At 41.1% G+C, this 15,858-nt stretch overlaps 1 protein-coding gene across 1 annotated transcript; it reads right to left on the reverse strand.

Annotated features, from left to right (window-relative positions):
- Positions 1-343: 343 nt before the first annotated feature.
- LOC107380573 (extracellular calcium-sensing receptor-like) lies at positions 344-3,813 on the reverse strand. Its single transcript, XM_015951875.3, has 6 exons — positions 3,548-3,813; positions 3,106-3,403; positions 2,165-2,956; positions 1,840-2,067; positions 1,578-1,701; positions 344-1,251 (listed from the first exon to the last, which is right to left on the reverse strand). Exons 1-6 carry the CDS (start codon positions 3,811-3,813, stop codon positions 344-346), a joined length of 2,616 nt encoding a protein of 871 aa, XP_015807361.3.
- Between the last annotated feature and the right edge of the window lie 12,045 nt (positions 3,814-15,858).

Consider the following 15,858-nt stretch of genomic DNA (forward strand, 5'->3'; position numbering starts at 1 on the left):
CATCAGAATCAAGTTTTATCACTTTTCCCCTTTGCTCCTTGCCACATTTACGAGACCCACAAATTCGGATGTATCACTCTGTAATGACGCGATGGTCTGTCTTATAAAAGAGGTATAAAGATTTATTGAGTCATGTGGGAACACATGGCCATGAGGTGAAACGTGATGACAGCATTATGAATTAGAGATAATGGCTCTATTTTAACTTGGGACCCCCGTACACACACAAGCCTGTGTGGTTATACCATAAACATTTCACAGACAGAAGCACAGATAGATAGACTTTATTCAAATGATTGATCACATTATTGACTGATGAAATAAAGGATTCCTGTGGATAAAATCATTTTGGTGCTCCTTTCCCCATCACATTTTTCTTGGTGTTTTTTTCTGGATTAACCAACATGATGTAACATTTTGGAATGAAGATACAGAACAACAGTCCAAAGCTTGACGCCAGAATTGCAAAGATTTCTACAGCAACACTGAACTTTCCAGGAGAGCTGACATAAGCTGGGATGAAAGTGATCCATACAGCACAGAATATCAACATGCTGAAGGTGATAAATTTAGCTTCGTTGAAATTATCAGGCAGTTTTCGTGCTAGAAAAGCAAAAATAAAACACAACACAGCCAGGAAACCAATATACCCGAGCACAGACCAGAAGCCCACAGCTGAGCCCAGAGAACACTCCAAGATGATTTTATCTTTGAACTCCTTAAAGTTATGTGATGGAAACGGAGGAGAAATGGTCAACCAGAGGATACATATGATCACTTGTATAAAAGTTAAACCCAGAACACTGAGTCTCTGCTGAGTAGGCCCAAACCATTTCATGATGTTTTTCCCTGGAAGTGTTGCTTTAAAGGCCATTAAAACCACCATGGTTTTTCCCAGAACACAGGAGATGCAGAGGACAAAGGTGATGCCAAAAGCTGTGTGACGAAGCATGCAGGACCACTCTGATGGACGTCCGATGAAGGTCAGAGAGCAGAGGAAACACAGAGTCAAGGAGAAGAGCAGCAGGAAGCTCAGCTCGGAGTTGTTTGCTCTGACTAGAGGAGTTTTTCTGTATCTGAAGAAAATGAAAGCTACAGCAGCAGTCAGACATGTTCCAAACAAGGAGGCTGCAGTCAGCAGGGCTCCCATAATCTCTTCAAATTTCAGATACTCGGCTTCCTTTACCACACAAGCATCTCTTCTTTCATTTGACCAGAACTCAAGAGGACATTTCATACAAGTGACAGAATCTGCAAATTAATAAAATGTTTAATTATTTTCAGTTTGTATAAATGCAACAAAGTTTTTTGCAGACATCATGACAACTCAGGTACTTTATGGGAAATAAACGGGTGTTGTGAGACATTATTAAACATTTCCCAAATATTAAAATCAGTCAATAACTTTCTCTCAGATACTGTTTTCATATTTAAGTTAGATATGAATAATCAGAGATGAATAATCAAATGATACTTTAGAAACAATAAAAACACTTCATGTAACAAAATAAATCAACATTACAGCCATACTACAATATTGAATAATACTATGATTAAAATTTACAATACATCCTAACCTGTAATGTTGCTTATTTCTCCTTCTGCACAGCTTATACAGTCATAGCAGCAAACAGGTTTTCCTTTCTGCAGAACCTTTTGTGTTCCTGGTCGACACGTCTCACTGCAAACTGACGCGGGGACCTACATGAATAAAAGCAACATTAAAAAGATGTTTATGTTATCTTTACAGGTTTCGTTTAAATGTCAGTGAAGTCACAATTATTTCATTGAAAAATAAAATAAAAAACTCATTTCTGAAGTGAAACATTTGCTAACAACCTGAGTTGAATTGTGTGTCCAAACTAAAGGCTTGTTTAGGAATTTCAGCTGATTGTCTGCAGGTAACGATGCATCATAAACACCGACGGTCACAAAATCCACAGAGCCATTTTCTCTTGGCTGCCAGTTGATGATCTCATACTTTGCAGGTGGATCTCCATTTTCATTAAAGTAAACCTCTTCTCCTTCTTTTGTCTTAAAGTGAATCTTCTGAATGTGCTTCAAAATCTAAAAAAAATGTTAAAATAAAAAATACAATATTAAATTCTATTCATAATTAGAACTTTTATTTAAATGTCAATTTTGTCATAAAAGCAGCGTTCACCGTTAATGGATTTAGATTCACATTGTTGTTACATGTTTTATTACATTGAAGAATAACATGTAGAGCATGGGCCACTGCATACACTCCTTTATAGATGTTATTAAATATTGGCATCAGCGACATGTCAGGAAAGCTGTTTTGCACTCCGGTCACATCCTCTTGTCCGGTGCATTCTTTCTGGATTATTTCTGATTGGGATTGTTTAAACTTGCAGCTGAATAAAGCCTCCCAGAACTCTGTGAACAAATTATCATTTGAGGAATTGAGTGTTTTCACATCCAGCATGAACTCCCTAAAATTATTGATATGTGCTTTGGGAAGAGAAAGACCAATGGCTCCATCCAAGACGTGATTCGTATTCAGGGCTGCAATTTTAGAATCAAACATCCAGGCTTCACTTCCAACCCACTGGAACCCTGTAATGCTTTGAAGGGACAACTCATAGATAAGCACTTCCATGTCCCGAGGAGAGAGAAAAGCAACAATCACTGTTGAAGTTGAAGCTTTAATAGTGTCAATAATCTTTTGTAGTTTTTCCTTTGGGTCTGTTCGAAAGAAAGCAACAGAATATTCCAGACAGATGCCGAACTGCTGTGCAGCTTCTGTGAACGTTGCCATGCCGTTGTTGCCATAATCATCATTGGTTCTAATGGCTCCAACCCAAGTCCAACCAAAATATTTAACCAAATGGGTCAGAGCTCTGCTCTGATAGTAGTCGCTGGGTATCACTCTTAAAAAGGATGGAAATTTGGATTTATCACTGAGACAAGCACATGTGGCAAAGTGGCTGATCTGAAAGAAACACACTTAATCTGTATCTGCAAAATGAGTTAAAATACCAAATAAATCATTTAAACGTGCAATAAATCATGTCATTTCATATTAGTGGATCATTGTTAATTACTTTATGGTATGGTTTTGATTGAATCAAATCTACCTACCAGTGGGATGTGTAATGGCCCAATAACAGTAGCTACTGCTGTACTGGGAGAGGAAGAGCTTTCTCCCACTATAGCCTGTACTTGGACAGGTCTGATGCATGACTCATCTGACAATGAAGATGTATTTTCATTACCATTGATCAAAGCAAGTGCAATTTTTATGCTTCTGGTAACAGACCCACAAGTATCATAAACATGATATCCCAGAGAAACACCAGGCAGCAGCTCTGTACTGTTGTTAATCTCCTCAATGGCAAAAAGCATAGCCTGAGCATACTGGAACCCTCGCAAATTCAAGCTTTAGTCAAAGAAAAATAAATCGTTGTAGTAAAAAAACAATTTACTTTGATGCAGATGTAATAATTCATGGAACAAATTCATAAAACAGCATTAAGTCACAAGACAGAAAAAGGTGAATGATCATGTTTCTTGTATTTGTTACCTGATGCATTCCAGTGGCGAGGGTTTCTGTGTGTATGTGTTCTGTTTGGTCTTCCAACTGACGTGGAAATAAAAGAATCCTGCCAGTATAATTTCTCCATCCCTAGACAGCTGTGGGATCTCAGGATCTCCCATTCGGCTGCACAACATGTCCTCGGTCTGGGAGTAAGACACTAACAGCTGCAGCTTTATAAGTACAAAACACTGCCCTAGTCTTTTCCATGCCATCTGATCCAACCAAATCACAGAGTAATATTTCATGTACATGCTAGAAAATTTCAGACCTGAACCTGTATTTATGGTTTATGAGACAGCCTATTAGACATAAAAAAAAGAGAGAGAGATGCTTTGGTGCTGTGGATAAAGGTGGGGCAGGGATGCAGACATGACGCCATGTTTTTGTCTTGGTGTGAATATGTCTTTGCATGTGTAATAAGGAAAACAGTTTGTACTAGCATTTTTACATTTGATTCCATTTTTTTTATTTGGAGTCCAAAAACTCAAAGCATTGTTTACCTTCTGACAATCCATAACATTTTTTCAGTCTTTGATCATTAAAAAAATAATAATTTAAAGATATGTCATGAAATGGATCTTTGCTATGTCTGAAGAATAAAACCCCCACCACAGTCCACTTGCCTTTTTGTTACTGGACAAGATGACGTGGTTGACCGAGGACCTTCACCAACATTCTTGCCTTGTGAGTCAAATAACCTTTGAAAACTTCAACCTGCTCAAAATATTTAAGATGAGAAACACAAAAGCGGAAATAATCATTTCAGTTTAAGCATCTTCAGTTAGTTTGGATTTTGTTTCTGTGGGGTGGCTGAATGTAATGGTTATTTTTTGTTATTGAATGTATTGTATTTACTGTTTAACAGGGATTTTTACTGATTGTGAACTATTTTGTTGCCCATGATCACGTCTTTACAGCACTTAGGCTGGTATCTACACTCAACAAAAATATAAACACAACACCTTTGTTTCTGCTGCAATTTTTCATGAGACAGACTTGAAGATCTATAATTCATTCCCGATACACAATATTACCATTTCTCTCAAACATTGTTCACAAATCAGTCTAAATGTGTGATAGTGAGCACTTCTGCTTAGCTTAGAAAATCCATCCCACCTCACAGGTGTGCCACATCAGAATGCTGGTCTGACATCATGAGTAGTGCACAGTGGAGGTCCTGGGCTGGTGTGGTTACATGTCGTCTGCGGTTGTGAGGCCGGTTGGATGTCCCGCCATATTCTCTGAAATGCCTTTGGAGATGGCTTATGGTGGAGAAATGGACATTCAATGCACGAGTAACAGATCTGGTTGACATTCCTGCTGTCAGCATGCCAATTGCACGCTCCCTCAATGCTTGTGCCATCTGTGGCATTTTGCTGTGAGACAAAACAGCACATTCCAGGGTGGCCTTTTATTGTAGGCAGTATAAGGTACACCTGTGCACTACTCATCATGTCGGATCAGCATCTTGATGTGGCACACCTGTGAGGTGGGATGGATTATCTCAGCAAAGCAGAAGTGCTCACTATCACACATTTAGACTGATTTGTGAACAATGTTTGAGAGAAATGGTAAAATTGTGTATCTGGAATGAATTTTAGATCTTTAAGTCCATCTCATGAAAAATCAGAGCAGAAACAAAGGTGTTGCGTTTATATTTTTGTTGAGTGTGTATATACACACACACACTTACACACACACTTGTCTCTATAGCTTTGTGTGGAGTGACTTCAAGCTCCCACAATGTGGCTCAAAAATTGAGGCCAACCCGGAAGTACCAAAAATTGCAGTTCCACCCTCATCCACTAGGGGCTGGTGTCAGAAGCGAGCAAATCTGCAGAGCTAGCTCCGGGGAAAGGCCTCAGTAGAGCCTCGGCCTGGCTTGGAAACTGCTCCGGGATTTTGAGTCTCTGTGTTTGTGTATTCTTTTTTGGATATTATTTGTGCAATTGTTGGACAAAATGACTTCCTGTGGCATTAATTGCACTAATAGAGCGTCCAAGGAGTCTCCACTTCATTTTTTTCGGTAAGTAAAATTATATTTATGTATTTTAGGTCACTGCCGAGCTGAGCTTAGATTTTAACATGTACTGTTTAACCATGAAATTTAAATGTAATAGGGTAATCGGTTTCCTCCTTGACTGCAGGATTAGATCGGATCCAGAGGCGGTTTTATCATTAGGCATAGGTAGGCGGCTGCCTGGGGCCCCCTTGTGTTGGGGGGCCCCCTAGCCCTGACCGCCCGCACCCCTCTGTTAATGCCACAATATTCTTATTACCAACCTGTGGCTGCAGACGGGATTGGACATGCGCACATCTCATTATCATAATTCCTGAACCATTCAAGATATCATTAAAATTCCAAAAGTGCTGAAAAGATTAAAAATGGGGCTTTTTGTGCATATACAATACATTATGGTAGCCACCGGGATTCCCTGTCTTGAGCGCAACGAATCACAACACAGATTCAGAGACGTGCTGAGTTTGTCATCCAAAATGCTCTGTTTTATAACTTTTGAATGGCTGACCAGATTCAAATAATTTTAACGGTTCCTAAAAGTACATAAAAGCAGCTTTCCAACGATCTATAGCATGAAGCAATCAGAGTTAGGGAAAATATCGCTATGAGGGGAAATCCTGCTGTACAGCCTGATTGAAACGGAGCGCAGCACCGCGGTGAAAGCGGATAACGGAACGGGGAAGCTAATCAGCATAAAAACCAGCATGAAATTATGGAAATGCCTCAAAGAAAATCAACACGATCTATTAGGTGTCCCAGAAGGCTTATATCTGAAGACAGTGACCATGAAGAAGGACAGATCTCCGGTGAACCAGGGTATGAATGTTTGTTCCGTCTTTATATTTTATTTTTTTATTTGAACAACCCTCAACTATTTGCTAATTGTAAGATTCAGCCTCATTCCAGCATTATTTATCTTTTTACAATAAATAATTTTTTTTGCTAAAACAAAAGTTTTTGGTATAGCAGTGCACGGTGTGCCAGAGAAGCACCCCATGGCAGTGTGAGGTGTGCAGAGTGGGACTCTGCCTGTAGCTGGAGAGAAACTGCTTTAAGGTCTACCACATCAAATAAAAACGTCTGAAAGTTTACAAAAATAAATGGTCTTAAAAACAGCTAAAAAAGATACCAAGGTTCACACTTTTTTAGGATTAGATGCATTACAGTTCAAAGTTTAAATTGTTTGCCCAGTAATTTTGAAGTTCCTGTTCAGTAATAAATGTAAAAAATTCTAATCCATTTTTTTGCTTTTTTTCACTTTTAAGCTGAATTTTAAATAAATAAATTCTAAATACAAACCATACACTAAAAGCTGAGGTTGTTCTGAAAAAAGAAGAGTTACACACACTTTGCACTTTTTATTGCAATTTTACAACCATAAGATTAAAAACATACCAGGCGGCCCTGTTATAATTATGGTCATAAGAGCGTTATTAAGACGGCGATGCACAAACAGGAAGTGATTGGTGGTCATTCCACTCCAATCCAGTTGGTGGCGGTAATGCACCAAATTGTTGTTTGCCAAGTGCCATAAGACCACAAATAATAAGAAGAAGAGAGGCAGGGGCGTTCGTAACACACTCAAAGCGATAGTCAAAACATTTAGCATGAAATGGAGTTATCCTAGTGGCTCCAATAAGAGAAAGAAGCATCATGCTTAATAAAAGCTTTTATTTTCACTTCTGAAAGTGACGTCGTTTTTTGATGTAAACATCAAAAGGAAGCAGAAAGGAAAGACAATGGAAAATGTTTCAAGGGAGGAAAACAGACCAAAATGGAAAATAGAAAAAAAAACTAAGGTTAAGCACAGGAGCAGATCACTGAAAGGAAGAAGAAAGCAGAGCAAATATTGAAGGCACTCAAAGGGAGAGAAAAACAAGAAAAAAGAGGAGGACTAATAAAAAGTGAAAATAACTCGTGTCAGAAGAGGGGAGAGTTTTGCAAATCCAATTAAAGGTAAGATTGTTGAAAATTTAGTGTAAGGGGCCCCATGTCTGTGTTCGCCTTGGGCCCCCAAATTGCTAAATCCGCCCCTGATCGGATCTCCCAGGACAACAAAGTTCTAAAGAAGACAGTTCTGGATCTCTAATCACGCAGCATGAGAGATAACCTGGTGTTCGCAGACCTTCCAGAGCAGACCGGATGAGAAGCGGAGGATTGCGAACAAACCATCAAGAACTTTCTCCACACCCACATGGATACCTGAGGAAACGGTTTAAAACATCACCTTTCATCGGGTACATCGCCTTGGAGCCAGAAGAACAGACAGCAGAAGACCTCGTCCCATTGTGGCTAAATTTGAACACTTTAAGCAGAAAGATCTTGTTAAAAGCCACGGGAGAGAGCTTAAAGGTGAAGACTACAGCGTAAACGACCAGTTTCCTAAAGAAATTCTGGATCGCCACCGAGTTCTCTTCCCGCTGCACAAGAAGTTCATCCAGGATGGGAAGCGGGCTGTGATCTCCGTGGATAAACTGTTTGTTGACGGTAAGATCTCCAAAGAACAAGGAGTAACAGACCGGCTTTATTAGACAAACTTCAGGTACAACTTTATTATTATTAAAAGCACTCACTGGGTTTGAACGTGTCAGGATTTATAGCTGCTAGATCCTTTTAGAAATGTTCACCTGTTCCCTCACCACCTCACACCCACAACACTTTCTTTTCTTTCTTCTTTTTTCCTCTTTTTAACCTTTATAATTCCTTTCTTTCCCTTTTTTATCTGCTTCTGGGTCTTTACATCTGCATGGCACAATTTTTTTCCCTTTCCACACTGCAGCACACAACTCGCGCACACACGCACACGCACACACACACACACACACACACACACACACACACAGACTCCATGCGTAGTCACATGGATAAGTAGCCTAAGGCGTTTCATTGCACAGTCAAAACACTGTTGGGCTTGTCTTGTTATTATTATTATTATTAATAATAATAATAATGTTATTTGTTTTTTATTATTATTTATTTAAACTTTATCATTATCAGCATTAAGATTTTTATATTAATTTTGTAGGAAAAAATAACAATAATAAAAAAAATTATTATTGTTTTTTTGCAACTATTATTTTTATTATATTTAATGTTGCAAATGATAATAATTATTATAATAATACCCTTATTATTTACTCTATTATTTACTATAAGATTAATGTATGTGTTTAATTACTTATTTTATCTCATACACATGAAGGTGTCATATTATAGCTACTCACACAAACATCTATGGGTGCACTAAAGTTTGTCTCATGGAACGTACATGAAGCTGGCTCTAGAGAGAAGAGATTAAAATTTTTTGATCAGCTAAAGAGAGTGCAAGCAGACGAAATATTATTACAAGAGACTCATAGATCTGCCATATCTGCAGATTAACTCAAAACACCTGAGTTTCCCAGCATGTTCTCTGCATGCTATAACTCTAGGCAAAGGGGTGTAGCTATTTTAATACACAAAAACATCAATTTCACAGTATTGGACACAATTTCAGATCCAGAGGGTAGATTTATAATGTTAAAAATATTCTTACAAAACCAAAGCTTATTTATCGTCAGCATATACTGTCCAAATATTGATGACCCTCCATTCTTTCATATTTTTTTTCTCTGTACTCTCCGAACACTTGGACTGTCCACTTATACTTGGAGGTGATTTTAATTTTTGGATGGACACTTTAACAGACAGGCTCAGTACAGCTGGGGCTCAGCGCAATTGGCAATCCACTAACATAGTTAAACAGTACATGAGTGATTATGGGCTTTGTGATGCATGGCGATCTCTTCATCCCAACCGTAGAGAGTCTACTTTTCTCTCACATGTCCATCACTCTCCTTCACGTTTGGATTATTTTCTAGTCAGCAGCTCATTGTTGGCTGACATTTCAGACACCGAGATACACCCCATAGCTGTCAGCGGCCATGCCCCGGTTTCATTAACTCTGGCAAACAAGAAGACAATCCCACCAAGCAAAAACTGGAGGTTTGATACATCACTGCTTAAAGACGAAGGTTTTATTAATTTATTTTTTTTTAAAGGAGTGGGCTTTATATTGAGAACATAATACTGTAACTTGCCTGGAACATCAGCATCTATTCTCTGGGAAGCAGGAAAGACATTGATGAGATGTAAAATAATCTTTCTCGTCACATAAGAAAAAAACTGAAAACAAACGTAATCAGGAGTTAGAAGAAATCATTATGTCTTTAAAGGCATCCACAGAAGAAGAGTTACTGAGCAAATTACGTAAAGCTAAATTAGAACTTCTTGGAATTGTTGACAAAAAGACACGATTTTTAGCACAAAGACTACGAATAGAAAACTTTGAACATAGTAATAAATCAGGTAAATTTTTGGCTAGCCAATTAAAAATAAAGAGAAAACTACCATATCTGCTGTTAAAGACTCAACCGGGAATATAGTTAATGACCCTGAAAGAATAAACAACACCTTCAGAGACTTTTACCAAACTTTGTACTCACCACAGATAAACCCATCAGATAACGAGATCAATGAGTTCCTTGACAGGATAACACTTCCCAAATTATCAGACAGCCAAGCTACAGTCCTGGACTCGCCACTAACATCAGCTGAGTTCCAGGAAGCCCTTAAATCTATGACTAATAGGAAAGCTCCAGGTCCAGACAGGTTTCCAGCAGAGTTCTACAAAGAATTCTGGATCATTCTGGCTCCAACATTTTTCAGAATGGCGAGGGAAATCGAAGAGAGTGGCAGATTACAGCCAAACATGAACTCAGCCAATATTAGTCTCTTGTTAAAACCAGGCAAAGACCCTGCATTTCCTATCAGCTATCGCCCAATTTCTCTTATTAATGTTGATCTCAAAATAATTTGTAAAGCCCTGGCAAAAAGATTAGAGAAGGTAACCCCCTTCATAATACACCCTGACCAAACTGGTTTCATTAGGGTTAGACAGTCATCCACAAACTCGCGTAGATTACTTAATTTGATAGATTTCTCTTACAGTAGAAACATAGAAATTAGTATCTCTAGATGTAGAAAAGGCTTTTGATAGAGTTAACTGGAAGTTCTTATTCGCATTTTTACATAAATTTGGTTTTAGGAACTTCTTCATAAACTGGCTACAAACATTATACAGTTCACCAACAGCGCATGTCAGGACAAACAACCAAATATCAGCTAGCTTCTGTCTTCAGAGGGGGACCAGGCAGGGATGCCCACTCTCCCCCTCACTGTTTGCTATTTTTATCGAACCACTAGTGGCAGCAATTAGGCAAACAACAGATATTAAAGGGATAGAGTGTAAGAAAATAGAACATAAGATCAGTCTTTATGCAGATGATGTTTTACTCTTTCTCCAGAATTCTCAATCCTCTCTCTCCCATTCAATAGAACTGATAAACTATTTTTCAAGAGTTTCAGATTACTCTATAAACTGGTTAATATCCACAGTTCTACCAATTAATTTGTCTTTTGTCAATTTACTTAATATACAATTGGAGTCAGGGAATATCACATACCTGGGAATTTATTTCTCTCCCAAGCTGGCAGATCTAACCAAACTAAACTGCATCCCACTTTTAAAGAAAGTGGAGGATGATCTTGCAAGATGGAAATCCTTACCGATATTGCTCATGGGGAGGGTTGCTACAATTAAAATGATGGTTTTACCCAGAATAAATTACTTATTCTCGATGATCCCAAACAAACCACCAGCTGACTGGTTTAAATCTCTGGACTCCTCAATTACTAAATTCCTTTGGCAGGATAAACCTCCACAAATTAGCTTAAAAATGCTTCAGAAGACCAAAAACAGAGGACTGGATCTACCCAACTTTTATTATTATTTCTTAGCCAACAGGCTGCAATATATACCAAGATGGTTGCAAGATAACCCACTAGGTGAGTCCTGGCTAGATATAGAACAGACACTTTGCAATATGATAGAGCTTTCAGACTTACTATTTATTAGCTCAAGCATGAGAAAACATGAAAGCTTCAAAAGTATTAGTATCAGCACCTCTCTGACAGCATGGTGGGAGTATCTAAAAATGACAGAGTCTTCACTAGCACCATGCAGACGTACACCTATCTGGAATAATCCTGACATTTTGCAAAATAACCAAATGATGAACCTTGCGGACTGGAAAAATAAAGGAATCCTATAACTGGAACATATATATGAAGGATTGGACTCCATCCCATTTAATCGAATAGTCTCCCAATTTGGAATAGATAAGAATAGCTTTTTAGAATATCACCAAATTAAATCTGTGGTCAAACAAAAATTTAAGCTCAATAAAATAGAATTACAAACACCACCAAGGGTATTTGACTTCTATAATCTCAAACCCCCCAAACTACTGTCTAAATTATAGAGAGGGTGCTCGCTGCAGAACCACAAAGGCGGAGCTGCATCATAAGGTGGAGCTGCACCAGAGTCAGCCCCGCCCATTCACGCAAACTCAGCCTAGCCCACTGACTTCCGTTTTTGTTTTCAACTTTATCGCAAACTGACCTGACCCACATGAATTACGGCTGTTACTAGTTTACAGTCGTTAATGCTATGTTCTATGCTCCAATTAAACAAGATAAATATAACTTGCTACATGACAAAGACTGAATATATCTCGAAATGAAAAGGTTTCTTTCAGCAAATATCTGCCCACAGCCGGTCTAACAGAAATGGTGTATAACAGCATTACAGACTTTTGAATGGGCTTTGGTAGTCTAGTGGTGAGATCGTCTCAGTTACGTTTTGCTTTCCCCTCAGCTGATGCTAGTTCGATTCTCGGTGGGGTCGTCAGCAATCTATTTAGCCAGCTGAAACATTTAATTTGTTTATATTTTAGTTGTAATGTTTATTTTCAGCAAAATATTTATGTCTGTAAAAGTTCTTTGAATTTGGTCGTTCCTAAACAGCATTTTAGTTGAAACTCTGCTCACAAATGGACTCACACTGGCTAAATAAACGAATAAATAAATAAAAAAACACATTAGTCATTATATGTTAAACTGTATACCAGTAAATTGTTGTAAACATAGTACTGGCAAGTGTAGCTAGAAATGAAGAAAAGAGGTTGTACACTACCTAAAACTTACAATAATGGGAGGCGAACCTGCACAAAACTGCATGTAAACCTGACTCCATAACCACTACACCACCACATCTGTTACAACTCATGCGGCGTTACATCTAATTGTGCTGCCTAGTGTGTCTCTGAGATGGGTTGTATGGTTTTTCGGCGGTGTCTCAGTAGAGGTCATTTCAGAAATAATTTGTCAGAAAATTCACAGAATATCCAGATTTGAGAACCAAGACCAGACCCACTTCGGGGGAGGAGACCAAATTGAAGCTGAGATGGGAGGAAAATGCATGAATGAGGCTAAAAATTGCTTTGGCATGCTTCTTATGAGGAAATGACAATATAACATGATTAAAAGTTCCAAAGTTAGATTTTCAATTATATGGAACCTTTACAAAAACTGTTCAATTAACTTCTCAACTCTATCCTCAATCTTGCATTTTTTAGCTATAACACCCTCTTTGGTTCCAGAATGCTATCAAGTCTGACAACTGGAAGGAATTGGACTGACTCTGATGGAATGGGCAGGGCTGATTCTGGTGCAGCTCCACCTTCTGGTGCAGCTCCGCCTTTGTGGTTCTGCAGCGAGCACCACTTGAAATTATATGACACACTGTCCAAAAAAGATGATAAAATTGCAATCCCTTTTGAAAAATGGGAGGTGGATCTATCAGTTAGCTTTGACCAGAACTTCTGGTCCCAAACTTGTTTAAAAACTTTTAAAATGATCGGACACCCCAATTTAAAATTAATTCAGTACAAAATTCTACACAGAGTACACTATACAGGTCATCCGATGTTCAAGATGGGGTTTGTGTCATCTGACGCATGTACACACTGCACAAACAACATTCCTGACAATTACATTCACGCACTGTGGTCCTGTCCAGGAATTTTGGGGTAGAGTACGTGAGGATCTGTCAAAATGTCTGAAATGTCATATCCCAACTTCCCCCTCTCTTTGTTTACTGGGAAACCTGGACGATGTCCCGATTGAAACATTTTTGGTTCACGTGGTTCTGACTGCCATATGCATCGCTAAGAAAACTATCCTCTTGAATTGGAAAAATAGAGAAACTCTCTGCATTAACCAGTATAGAAATCTTTTGTTAGATCATATTGCACTTGATTTAGCCTCTGCTTCCACTTCAAATCAATCTCTCTGTGCTCCTTTGATCGGTTCCATCACATAGCGATGATGGGGGACCGTTGATGTTGTCCTGCGGGATGATGTGGGTGGGGGGGTGGGGGGTCTGAGTTTGGAGTATCCAGATGTTCCCTGGAGGTGGGTTCACTGGGGGGTGTCTGGGACTGGGGGGCCGTTGCCCCCCTCTGGAGGTGCTTGGGTTGCCTCGGGGGGTGGACTACTGGCGGTTGTGAGTGGGGCCCCTTGGAGGTCTTGGCGGCGGCCATAGGTCACTGCCTGGCAGCTGCATTGCCCCTGGGTGGGTCTGGGTGGGGGCTCGGGGTGTGGGGGTGGCCAGCCCCGTGTGGGGATCTGGGCGGGGCCTTGGGGGTCGGGTCCTGACATGTATGTTGGCAGGAAGGAGGCAGGAACATGCAGCAGTGCCTGGCCTGGGTTCAAGGGCCTCGGGTAGACCTTGGCTCCTCTGCTGTTCCATCACAGGGGAGGGGGAGGTCCAGGAGGGGGAGGACCCAACCTTATCTGGATGTCCTATGTCTTATATATTCTGGAAGTTTTGCAAATGCAGGGATGGGCATAGATGTTCTGCTGGGGTGGGGCTGGGTTGGTGCCGGACTCCGTGAGGCTCTGTAATGCTGCTGCTTTGGGCCCTGGCAAGATGGGCTGGGGTCTCTATGCCCTGGGTGGCAATTTGACAACGGAGGTGCCTATTGGGGCCAGTGGGGGAGCTGGCTCCCTGGAGGGCTAAGCCCAACCAGCCAGTCCTCCCCATCCCCGCATATTTCTCTCCTCCTGCTCCCTCACATCGTCACACAGACATACACATATGACCTTGGGGGGTGGACAAGTCAGGGAGTGCAGGTATGGACCCCATTTCCGCATTCCTGTAGCAACCTGCCCCCCAATTTTATTTGTACCTTAAACACTTCCACCGATGACATTCCACACAAACACACACTTAGGGCCTTGGGAGTGAGCACATTCAACGGCACTTGGCAGGGGGATTTATCAGCCTCCTCCCGAGTGCCGGTGCCCACTTCCAATTTTAAACTGCACTTAGACACCGAGGACTGTGGGTTTAAGTGGGGTGGTGTGTTGGCATCAGCTGGCATAGACCAGACAATGCCCACATTGCCCGCTCACCACAGCCAAGGATTACACCTCATCAACACACAACACTATAATGGAACAGTCAGAGGGAGACTAGGGGTCTTAGCACACCTCTGTTGTTGCTTGGTTTCCTGGGGCTGGAGGCTAGGAGGGAGACCTGGCCGTCTGGTTGGGGTCTGGGGTGGTGGGTTGCTATGCTCAGCGTTGGGCAGGGGAGCCGGCTCATCAGCACCCCAGCAGAAAGGGTCACATGTGCAGCAGCACCGGGACCAGAGTGAATAGGGTGTGTATGGGGAGCATGAGTGGGTGTCCGGCATGCATTTTTGTAAGTCTTTGGCTGTATGTGCATGTGTGAGCATGAGGGAGGGAGTGTGTGACTGTGTTTGTGTAGACTGTATATGTCAGGTGGGGCCTTTGACACCTCCCCTCTCCTGGGACTTCTTTTGATGATATAGATCTTCGTCTCCCCTCCCCCTTCCACACCTGGTGTGGGGTGTGGTGCCTTGGTCTGCCTGAGTGTTCGTCGCTCCTGGGTCAGGGGGTTTAAGATTTTTGGCGTCTGCTTGATCAATCCCGGTGGCTGCCTGGTGGGGTCTGGGTCCCTGGGCTCTGCTGGGTCCCCGGCAGGGGTGGTCGCCCCTGGTTCCTGGGCCGCAGGCTCGGCCGGCTAGGGGGTGGGAGGCTGCGGGCGGGCCTGTGGGCTTGCCCCTGATATCTCCTGGGACTCTGCCGGCTGCTGGTTGTGGCCCCTCGGGGCGATCCTCTGTACCTCTCGAGGGGGGCGGGGGCCTTTCTGGTTGCAGTCTCCTTGGGGTTCCTGTGTTCTGGGGCAGCGCCTGGGTCTCTGGGACTTGGAGCTCCCCCCGTCTTCTACACATCTTTGGGGGGCAGATCTGTGGTCCCTCACATTCTCTATTGGACGCTCCTATAGAGAAACCTTACATAAACAAGT

This window comes from Nothobranchius furzeri, chromosome 13 (genome assembly GCF_043380555.1).
Source record: "Nothobranchius furzeri strain GRZ-AD chromosome 13, NfurGRZ-RIMD1, whole genome shotgun sequence".
NCBI classification, from domain to species: domain Eukaryota; kingdom Metazoa; phylum Chordata; class Actinopteri; order Cyprinodontiformes; family Nothobranchiidae; genus Nothobranchius; species Nothobranchius furzeri.